The following is a 12,426-nucleotide window of genomic DNA, read 5'->3' on the forward strand; positions in this document are numbered from 1 at the left end:
AGGCACAGCATCTCCTGGTCTTCTGCTGAGCCTCACAAGATTATGATAAAGGTGTTGACAGGGTTGTAGCCTAATGTGAGACATGACTAAATATCCAGTTTAAGTCATTTAGGTTGTAGGAACAGATCTGTTCCTTGTGGTTATAAGACCAAAGACTGTGATGTTTTGTTGTCTATGAGTTGAAGATTAGTTATCCTGAATCCCTGAAGGCAGCTCACAGTTCCTTGACATATGTGCCTCCCAATTTCATTGGTTGTTTTGTCAAAGTCATCAAGGAAGAGAGAGAGACAGACAGACAGAGACAGAGAGACAGACTCAACAACAGAGCTAAGAGCATCTCATGTAATGTAACCATGTAATCACTTAAAAAGAAACACAGACTTCCCGTCATCTGTGCCATATGTTTTTGGGAAAAGAAAGCCATAAGTCCTATCATTGTCAAGGGAAGGAAGTCACACATGGCATAAAGCCAGGAGTTGGGCATCATATGTATATCTTAAGAGGTTGTTCACCATAAACACTTTTTGGGTTTTTTAAACTCATGACCCAGCTTCTGTGTTTAGCATTCTTTTCTCTGCACAGTGGAAAGAAGGTGGCATGTTTTTTCCATGAGACATTAGCTCAGTGTGTTCACTTTTTAAATTGATGATCTCCTAAGAGATGATCATCTCCCTAAGATGGTCTCCATTATTATTTGTCTGTCTTTAATATTCACTATCCTCTTTTATGAGTGGCAAGCTATAATGTCAGAGGTTATATCTTTATCTATATCTCTATTTATTTATTTTATGGGGATATTAGTTATAGGGTTAGGTCATTTGTAATTACATTGTATTATTCTCCCATATTTTACTTTAGAATCATTTCCATATGAATCCATTTAACTTTTGTTCAGAAAAATTATATGGGATGTATTCTAAACAGTCAATTTGCATATCTACAGGATTTTTATATAAGTTTACAAAGAACTAAATGCATAACTAATAAGGTTTTCATTTTTAAGAATATGTTTGCACCTTTCCAATGAAATAACAAGATGTGAAGAAAGAAGATCTAAATAGTGATGAAAGTAGAACACAGTTTTATTTATGGATCTTCTTTTACTGACTAGAAAATCTTGGTCAAGTCATTTGAACTCTAGAGATGAAGAGAGGTGGAGGATTACCTCTCTCTCTCTCTCTCTCTCTCTCTCTCACTCACACACACACACACAAACACACACAATAATGTTGTACAGAGATTCTAATTCTATTATACTAATTCTATGTTTTTGATTCAGTTTTCATTGGATACATTACATATAAGCAAAGAAAATATAACCTCTTTACCAATATGCATATTGTGTACACATTTTGCTTAATTCACAGTATAAAATAGATATTAGGAACTGACTAAACATCAAAGTATTTATATCAGTTCCTAAAGGAAAAAAGGAAAAAAAGATAGAAGAAAATCCTCTATTTCTGAAGCTTTATACTTGGAATTTTATGAAATGCTTTATATATACATGATCAATTTTATCATTAAGAAAAAATAAATCTAAAAATATTGTTGAGTGGGTTAAGGACCTGTGATAGAGGACTTATTATGTAGCATGTGTGAGGCTCTGGGTTTAACCCCCAGCCCATGAAAATAAATAAATAAACAATTTTTTAAAAGAATATTTCACCTAAAAAATATGAATGAAGTTCACATTAACAAAGCCTTTAATTTTAATTTTAATTTTAAGGGAAAACATAATTTTGCAAAACAGCATGCTTAAAATATTTGTGAACTTTCATTTAAGCTATTGACTTGACGATTTATCATTTTTCACCTTTAGCAAGAATTACATGTTATTAGTATATTTCTAGCATTCAAATTATAATCCAACCAAAATGTGTGTTTACTTCCTTCATGAAAGAGGCATGATAAATCTCCTGCCAAAAGTTTTCTAAGAAATCTATATATAATAAATGCATATGTATAACCACACTACACAGTTTCTATCTTTGTAAACTACAAAGTGTGAAAAATCAAAGAAGAAAGACTACTTCCAGAATGATCCTGAGAAGTTTCAATAAAAACAAGGATCTAAGCATAAGAATATTCTTGTTTAAGCCTGATGACCTTTGAATCTAAATATCACTCAATACCAACTACATAATGTCCTTCTCAGATTAATCTCACTGGAAAACTGCATATTACTTACATTTTCACTTTTTAAAATTTTGTTTTGTTTTGATCAAATAAGTACATTTGGAAACTTTGTTTTTGTTGGCAGGGAGTAAGAAAAAGCTTTTGGTTATGTAATGTAAGTTACCTTCTTCCATGTGGCTGTAAATGGAGAAACAGTTGACAATTAATAGAATCCATATTGGCTATACACTTTTGAATAATTAATTGTTTAGAGGACCAACTAGTGGGCTCTAGGCAGAGAAAAAAAATTAAGAATTTGGAATGAATCCAATCAGTCAATTACTTGCTCTCTCTGTAGAACACTCTTTCAGCTTCATTGAATTAGGTTAATTAGAAAGGCAATGGACCTTCCTCCCCAACGCCACTTTCACAATATTTTTAGAGATTAATGTGCCTGTTATTTAAAGAAGCAAATAATTTCTGCAGGAAAATACTGAGTATGAAATTATAATTTATAACACACACATATATTTTGTTTTATAATATACATCATATGTATATTGTGTGTGATGTATATATATGTGTGTGTACTTGTGTATGGCAAACATACATACACACACACACACACTGTATCCTAACAGAATCAAATACTCCTGGGATGAATAAAAAGTATTCAGTATAAAATTATCTTCTAGTATCAATGTGTAGTTGTTGACTATGATCCCTTCTAGCTAAAACTTAATTCTAGTTTGAGATTTGATGATAAAACTCAAAGTTGTCTGAGATTAGAATTGAAAGAATGAAGTCACTCTCTGATATCTGCAATCCTGGATGAACTGCATGGCCATGGACTTATAATGCAGGAAGACCTTGACAGAGGGTTCTCTTTACAAGTATATCTAGAGGGAGTGATCCTTCCCTCCCTCCTAACTTCCAATAATAATTATTTTGGACTTAAATATTTTAAGTCCATATAAATTCTTCCTGACTGTTTGCCACACCTAAGTGGTGACCAAACATGTTAACCATAGCTTTGTGACAGGAACAGTAGATTTGGTGTGTAAAGACTTCTGTGACTTATTTTGCTTTAGCTTTTGATACTTTTTGTTTCCCAAATGGAGTTATGACATCAACAACAATAACCATTATTCACATTTTTAAAGTTATTTTCTGTATCAGAGACTACAATCAGCACTTTGTATGAGTTATCACTTTTAGTATTCAACAAAATCTCACCAATTCTTTTTTGATACAAATTACCTTATGTATAATTGGTAAGTAGGAAAAGGAAGTTGGAATTATGAGGCAGCTGTATTGATTCTTAACCTATTTTCCATTAAATTTATGTTTTGACACAATCTGAAAAAGCTATTTTTCCTAATTAAAAAGAAAAATTTTGCTATGTAAGAAGATCTTAAAGGGAAAAATGTGAAAATCTATCGGTGCACCTGTGTTTAGTGAAAGTCTTCCTGATTGGCTACATGAACAAGTATCATTGATAATAGGTTAAACTCTCTAGAGAGTCTGGGAGTACAGATCACTGAGCTGCAGGTTTATTTGTCTGAAATAAAATAACAGACTAATAAAGATTAATGACATGAAGTTTTCTTTTTTTTCTTTTTACTTTCTATTTTTTTTAAATTTAAAATAACTTTTAAATGACTCATAAAAATATAAAAATGTACATGTTAATGATAATTGCATTACCATATAATGTTTAGTACATATATGTATTCTAAAAAGTTTAAATCGGGTTAAACATATCTAATTAGTAACAAGTTATTCTCCATTATTTGAAATAGAAACACACATTTCAATAACCGTGATACATGCCTAAAATACCACTAAAACATATAACCGTGCTAACATTTTTATTGCAATTATGATTATTTTACTTTTTGTTACTATTCGAGATATAAGAATACAGGTCCTTCCCAGGTACGTATATATGCTATTATAGTAGGGATACCTTTTCAGTTATGGTACTGATTTCGTATAATGAGAGAATTGTGGATAATCTATCCTTTTTCACATAGCTGGAAATGAACAGCAAGGGTGGATTCTAAGCATATCAATTCTAGAGTCAGCTGTCTTAACTCATGTGATATAAATATAAGTTAATTCAATTTCTTTGTCCTAATAACCAACACTTTTGTTATGATGAAAGAAAATCTTCATGTAAAGGGAGTCCAGTCTTCGGTATCACCTATTCTTCAAGGCAGGTTTCTTCAAGGTCAGCACTAATTGCTTCTACTATTTATTTATTCATCTATTCCTGAGAATGTATTTATCAAATGAAAGAAAAAATTAAATAATTGGGTAATAAGGAAGAAAAGAAGGTTAGATGAACTCAGAATTAATCTGTTTGCAAGTTATATAGATATAACTGAGGAGAAAGGAAGAGAATCCCATTAGATTTATTTTAATCCCCTTTCTATGTGGAAGGCAGGCCACAATGCCTAGCCATTACATAGCTGTTACTATTTGACAAATTGTCCCTTTACTGAGTGTGGAAAGCCTATTTGGGAGATTCTGGGCAAATGAATGACACCTGAAGGAGCATCTGTAGCTGTTCTGGTTCAAGTCCAGTATTTCCTTCTATGTACTAATTGAAGCTTTCCTCTTCATTCCAGTTCTCCAAGAATTTTTTTTATTATTACAGAAGTCCTACTCTATCAAATTATTTATTGTCCCGAGTCCTGTTTTTCCTCATTTCAACTCTAGTTTCAGTTGATTGCCTTATTGTCACAGAATATGCCATTTTATCCCTATAATATTAGAAACACTCAGCTGTCTTATTTGTGTTGCACTGTGTATCCTATCTCTCTTTATATTTAGACTGAAGTTAAGGCTGGGAATGTAATTTAAGTATCACATGTGAAGGATTAAATAAGAGGTTTTGTTTAGAGGGAAGCTTGCAAGCAAGAGAGGAATTAAAGGACCACATTGTTCCAATATACCTAGGTTATACTACTGGTCAGCTACTCACCTGCACTGGGTTATAACATTAGCTGCCCAAATCTAGACATTTGGAAACCTCTGGGAAGAAACATTCCCCATCCTAGGGTGGAAAAGAGTGACAAGTTTCTGGTTTAAGATTAAATTCAGCTTGGATGCTACCTGTTTTTCTAATCACAGGGGTAAATAGGCAGAAGAACAGGGTTGTCTAGGCCAGAGGGTGGACACCTAGGTTAATCTTAAAAAAGAAACACTGATCCTTGCAGTAAGCGTGAATGATCCTTGTGTTTCTTCTTTTCTTCGACTATTGATCTAGGGCAGTATGGCATATGAAAGTCTTGAGAGATTTTTGTCAGTATGAATGGTGAGAATAAAAACAAAAATCACATAATGTTTTTCTTTTTAGCTTAGTAGCAGTAGAAATACTGCTGAGTTTCAATCATTGAAAGACATAGTGGAGTTTGGAGAGCAAGATAAATATTTAAATCTCCATGAAATTTTCAAACATAATTAAATAAATTGTAAGACCAGATAGAATGTTTTGTTTCACTGCTTTAGTAGAAGTGAAGATTGGTATTACAATCTTTTCTATCTTTGTTTACAAAGGAGAGCTCAATGCCTGTGCCTTGGCGTTTCCATTTGGTATACGTGTACATTACAGAGAAGCTTGCTGCTGCTATTCTTACTCACTGAGTCAAGGCATAAAAATTAACATGAGTTGTTTTGCCTACTATGTGTTTCTCTTTTTTATCAGAAAATAGAGTTCCTTTTCTTTTCTTAATTACATCTGGAAGTTGACTGAATAATTTTTCAATGATGAGTTGTATAAAATATTTGCAAAAATGTGTGTACTGGGGCCCTGAGCATATATTTGGACAGACTTACAGGTCAGAAAATGACATCAACATCTGACTTGTACTTTGGGGGTGTATTGTCTGAAGGTTATTCATTTACCAGGTAAGTCATAAACTAGTAAGACAGGTTTCACTCAATATTTACATTTTTACATGCCAGCAAATAAAAAACTAAAAGGAAAATTTCTGTCATTTAGAAAGGTATATGTGTATATGTGTGTGAGAGAGAGAGTTAGAGTTTAAACATTATTTAGGTTGGTGGATCCATAAAAAAAATAATGTCTTCTTATAAAATTTCTTAGAAAATTCCTAGAAGTACAATAGACAGTTATTTTTATTTAATTACTTGGAATATCTTACAAAGAAATTCCCTTTCTTTTCTTGTAGCTATGTAACCAAATAACATTTGAACAAATTTATGCCTAAAGAAAACAAGGCTCTTAGATTTTCCATCATATTCTTTAAGCCAGATTCATATTTATGGATTATCTATATATCCTTGTTTGCTATTCTAAGGCAAGGAGTTTTATAGATATTTGCGATTTATCCTACTGTCTTTAGGAGAGTACATTTTTATTTGCATAGCCACATCCTTTCTATAGCCGTAAGTTTAATAAAATGGATCAGTTGAAAATGATTGCCATAAGCCATAGGACATTATTGTTTGGGAAAGAGATCATTGCTGGGGGTGGGGTTGTGGGTGAGGGGGATGAGATTTTAGTTACATCAATGCCATTTACGTTCAACTTGTAAAATGCTTGGAATCTTTAACAAGTAGGAAAGATCAGAGACTTACTCTCTTTTCAACTCTTATTCAGGAAGTGTCTACAATTCAGCCTGCTGAAAATATAATAAGGAAGCTTCAAGCATCAAAATGTTACATTGGAATAGCCTGTTGTTCTAGTCGAGTACCCCAGACATGTCTTAAAAAAGAATGGCTTCTATTGTGTGTCTGCACACTAGTTTTGTCTTTCACATTAAGATTTATGTTTTATGGATTTGCTTTAAGATAAAAGAAAAAGATGCCATTCTCACCCTGGGAGACACTGCTGCTGCTTTATCTCTTCCGTTTTCTTCCTCTATCTTATTTTCACGATATCTCTTTTCATATCAGAAGTCTTACAGAGTGAATTGAAGTATCAGACTGTTATTACAGGCATTTCCTTTTGTTCAGGATAAAATTTAATGATAACTCCCATGAGAAGTGATGGACAGAGAAGAGATGAGATTCCTGTTAAAAGGAAACAAGAAGTAGATGATGAAACTCACCAAGTGTTTGAATCTATTCCTCCCATCTTCATCTCCCCACAAAATCATTTATAAATAGTATAATGAAGGTATTTTTTGCCTTTTTGACATTAGGAAGTTTTGTATGTTAGATGTACAGTTGAATATTTTATGCTTTAATAAGTCAGCTGCAGTTTAAAAACATAATCTTTGCTAAAGAATGCATATGCATAGAATATGGTTTCAAATAACTTTCTTTGGTTTGCAGGTACGATTCTGGTGGACAACATGCTGATAAAAGGGACTGCTGGAGGACCAGACCCCACCATAGAACTCTCTTTAAAGGACAACGTGGATTACTGGGTGTTGTTGGATCCTGTTAAACAAATGCTTTTCCTGAACAGCACAGGCAGAGTTCTGGACAGAGATGTTAGTGTTTGTTTGTTTATTTGTTTGTTTTTTTTTTTTTAATTTTGTCCCTGTGTTATAACTTTATTATCATTTAACTGTCTACATATGTTTGTTGATACAATTTTGATTTTCTTCATGTAATTTAAGTTTATTTCCTGCATATTTGACCATAAAAAAAAATCAACTACTTGAAAGAACCATGAGAAAGGAAAGGAGCATCTGTGTCTGAGAGAACCATTAAATTTCCCTTTTAAGATCCTGGAAGCTTGTCAGATTTCTGAACAAGAAGAGAATAGAATGCATGTAATATGGAGGTGGTAATGGCAGAGTAGGACAGGCATGGCTATAATCCACTTCTCTCTAACAATGGCAAAATATAACAATGCCACACAGCTGTGGCATTGAGGACAGAAGTTTGGAGGGTGCCCTCATAGTTACTGTCTTGCAAGTTCTAAACCTTGGTAAAAGGATTTGACAATGTGCTTATGTGGCTGTCAGAAGAGCAAAAGAAAGTGAACAAATTTCCTGTGCTGTCCTAGTCGAGTAGTTCTCTAGCAGCATGACTTAAGTATTTTGTTCTTAAGAACAGCTAAATTATCAAAGTTGCTCAATGACTCACTTTTGAAAAAGATGGAAAAATAAACTTGAATAGATTTAAGTAGCTCCTATATGTTACTCTGTTTTCATATGCATACCCAGCTTTCTTGTGGGCAGAAAAGGGAAGTGAGGGTGAGTGGATCATAACCAGTAATTAATGGATAGGGATCTAGACATTTCAAGAGTATGTCTAAACATGCCTACCCCCAAATTCCCAGTTTATGGAACCTAAACATCAGGTTTTCAGTTTAATGAGCCTGAATTACCTCACATCATTGGTCAGCATTTACAATCCACTTTACAGAAAGTTAGGAGAAGATGATTCCTTAATCTTCATGTCTAAAATGTGTCAGTTTACCCCTTATTTTAATGTGGATTACTATGTCCTTTTTTTATTATCGGTTGTTCAAAACATTACATAGCTCTTGATATAATCATATTTCATACATTTTATTCAAGTGGGTTATGAACAGGGAGGAAGAGCATGAGAAGAAGATTAACACTATGTCATTTACTACTCTGAATTTTTGTGAATTTCCAATTCTGTAGCCACAGTGCTATCAGCACATCATTCATCAAAGTGCAAGGCCTTGTATTCTGAAAATCCTTAACCCAATGCACATGTGTTTTGTGCAAAGCATAGACCACTGCTGCTAGACAGTTAGTGAGGTAAATTAGTGCTTTTATTCCAAATCTAATTGCAACTGAAAATTTTTATTTTATACAATTTTAAAATAATATAAGCATATGGAAAACATATGAGAAAATAAAAAGCTTATGTGTGAATTTTTTTTTTTGCCAACTAGGGACAATAACATTTAGTATTTATCCTACCGCATGTTATTTTAAGCATACATGTACATATATTTAATACTAACTAATTATAATTGGATCATACTGTAAATTACACTTTCAGTCTGATTTTCATATAACTTGTGATACACATACTTCCATGTGAATGAATGTAAACTTCAATCAACATTTTAATAGCTACATAGTTTTTGTGGAGAGAAAAATTAGGGATAGTGTGTGCGTGTATCCCATCCTGGCTATATTTCTTAAACCAATCTTTTATTTTTACATCAAGTTTGTTTGCAGTTTTTAGTGATTACAAAAATGCCAAAGTGAGAATTTTTGTACAAGCATCTTTATACACTTTTTCACTTTAAAAAACAATGAAGATAAGCTCACTTACCTTCATTAAATTACTGGCATAGTTAATTACATGCAGTTGACTAACCGATAAATAATTATATCTACACACTTACACATCAACACTGCTAACTTACTATAATGTATGAAATGAAATAATAATATTGTTTAAGCATGTGAAAATTTGCTCTTCTTGAAGAGCTGTTGTTTTTACTTTATTGTATTTAGTTGAAATAATGTGTTTCTTTCTTGGTTATTTACCTCAATGATCCTAGGTCACGATGCTTTCTAAGAAAACAAAAACAAAAAAACAACTAGCATGTAATTCATTTGAGAAAAGTATGAGTGCCTTTTTCTCTTATATAGACTGCATTTATAAATAGTGCTCTTCAGTATGAGCATAATATATTAATAGTATAATATTTACATACATATATTTACATGTGTTAAATTTTATTTAATTTAAAATATAAATAATTAATTTATTTAATTCAAAGGCTAAATATTAACAAGTTATACATTATATTATTATGAATTAATACCAAACTATTATAGTTTCTATTAAAATATAAGGCATTTACCTGAAATATAATCCTTTGGGTTGTGGCCCATATTCTTTGGACTATTCATTTTAAGGACTGTAATGAATCATAATAAAAATATGAATGCTCTGAATAGCCAAACAGAACCAAAAATCAGGGTTTAACCCTATGAACAACAGCCTAGGCTTCATATTGTGATCACCAAATTAGAATTTCTTTTAATATTTTTGATTTTGAAAACTGTTCCAGAAATTGTTTAGTGCAAAATGTTCCACTGAGTCCTTGACATACACTGATTCTTTTTAAAAATATTATTTTAATCAAAGATTTTTAGCTTATAAGGAAAGCATAAAATGCCTTAAAATGAACTCAAGTTTTATAGGCAGAGAATATTAAAATATCAACACAATAGAAAGAAAGTCAATATGTTTTCAGGAGGATTGAAGTTTACCAGGGTCAGAAGAAAACTTAGACTGCAATATGTAGACTCGCTGTTTTGTGTGTATCCTCTATTCTTCTTCCTGCTGACAAGATTACACTTATAATTTTTGAATTTATTATTTTTTCTGTCATTTCCTTGTTTTAGATTTGACTGTAGCTCTTTTTGATGTTCACTGTACCCCAGTTCACTAACTTTTTGTTTTTAGATTGTTACTTTGTACTAATATGGGGTACAATGTGACATTTTATACATGTATGTAGTGTGTAATGATCAAATCAAGATAATTAACCCTAATTAATTTTTCCATCTTCTTATCATTGCTTCAGTGGGAGACTTTGGAGCTTCTCTCTTTTAGTTTTTCATAAAATACATAGAAGGGTATTGTAAAATATAGCCATCTTATCTTCTTCAGAACTTATTACTTCTCTTTAATTGCACCTGGATACCTGGTATCCAACTTCCCAGAATGTCCTCTTTCCTCCTTATTTCCCAGCCTCTCATAATCACTATTCTATATTCTCATTGACTTTTATTTAAACACCCTCATTTGAGGAAAACATGGTATTTGTCTTTGTCTGACTTACCATAATGTTCCACGTTTCCATTCATTTTGCTACATATGGTGGGATAACATGTTTTTGTATGGCTGAATAATATTCCATTGTGTACATATGCCATGTTCTCCCTACCATTCATCTGTTGATGAGCATATTTTGACTCCAGCTATTGTAATAACAAACATCGATTATGTACTTTTCTTCATTATACTGGAATACTTCTCTTTGAATAGATCCCTAAAAATGGTATAGTTGGATCATATGATAGATCTATTTTTAGTTTTTTGAGAAACATATGTTCTTCTTCTTAGGTGTTGTAACATGAATGAGGAGAATTTTCTCTTCTCATTCTTGCATGCATTTGTTTCTTTTTGGCTTTTTGATAAAAGCCAGTGCAACTAGGTTAAGTGATACCTTATTGTGTGTTTGTTTGTTTTTGTTTTGTTTTGGTACTGGGGATTGATCCCCAGGGCACTTATCCACTGAGCCACATCCCAAGTCCTTTTTAGACAGGGTCTTGCCCAGTGCTTAGGGTTTCTCTAAGTTGCTAAGGCTGGCTTTGAAATTGCTGTCCTCCTGCCTCAGACTCCCCCACCTCTGGGATTACAGGCAAGTGCCACTGTACTTGGCTCATAGTGGTTTTGACTTGCAATCCCCAGACAAGTATTGAAATTAAGCATTTTTTCATAAATTTGTTGGCCATTGGAATTTTTTCCTTTTAGAAGTATCTGTATCCTCTATTTTAATTGTGCTGTCTTTTCACCCTTTTGATGGTTTTCTTTGCTGAGGAAAACCTTTTAGTTTGATATAATTCCATTTGTTTGTTTTTGTTTCTATTTCCTTTACTTTTGAAGTGTTATCCAAAGAAAAGTGTTGCCTACATTTATGGCTTAATATGTTTCCCCAGTGTTTTCTTCTGGTAGTTTTAATATCAGGTTTTGCCTTGCAGTCTTTGATCCATTTTGATTTACCTTTCTATAGGTTGAGAGGGCTCAAGTTTTCCACTTCCACATATGAATATCTAGTTTACAGACTGACTATGACCATTTGTTTTCTTTTTTTCTTTTTTTAGCCAGGGAAGGAAACACCATCTAAATAGTTATTGGCTGGATACAATCATAGCCAAAGAAGGAGGAGGGAAGTCCCAGGGTAACTCTATACTTAATTGAAACTGCACTTTGAGGAACTCTTAGTGGGACTTTATTTTCAAGGGAAGACATCCAAATTATGTTTTCTATAATTTATTCATTGAGGCCATAAATGATCTATCATTTGCACAATTATGGCTGCATATATAAACAAACAATATAAACCAAAATATTTTAGCATTAAATGTTAAAAAATAAAATAATAAAGTAAATATTTTCATGAGAAGTTCTGAGGATAAAATTAAGACATAAAAATATCAAGCTTCAAATATTTTATTCAATTATAAAACATTTTATGAAGTTGTATGACTATGAACTATTTGGGAATTTTCAAGTTTGGTCCATAAATCTTGCCATTATGGTTGTTTTTTGTTCTTTATTTTTATTTCTGTTCAGTAAAGTTACATAAATTTATTTTAC

At 32.3% G+C, this 12,426-nt stretch overlaps 1 protein-coding gene across 16 annotated transcripts in view; it reads left to right on the forward strand.

Annotated features, from left to right (window-relative positions):
* Pcdh15 (protocadherin related 15) overlaps positions 1–12,426 on the forward strand; it is a 746,672-nt gene that overhangs the window by 250,791 nt on the left and 483,455 nt on the right. For all 16 annotated transcript variants that reach the window (XM_071610757.1, XM_071610756.1, XM_071610753.1 and 13 more), the window contains one exon: positions 7,426–7,586. In XM_071610757.1, the coding sequence (XP_071466858.1) occupies positions 7,426–7,586 (161 nt within the window). The remainder of the gene's footprint in view (positions 1–7,425; positions 7,587–12,426) is intronic.

This window comes from Marmota flaviventris, chromosome 4 (genome assembly GCF_047511675.1).
Source record: "Marmota flaviventris isolate mMarFla1 chromosome 4, mMarFla1.hap1, whole genome shotgun sequence".
Lineage (NCBI taxonomy): Eukaryota > Metazoa > Chordata > Mammalia > Rodentia > Sciuridae > Marmota > Marmota flaviventris.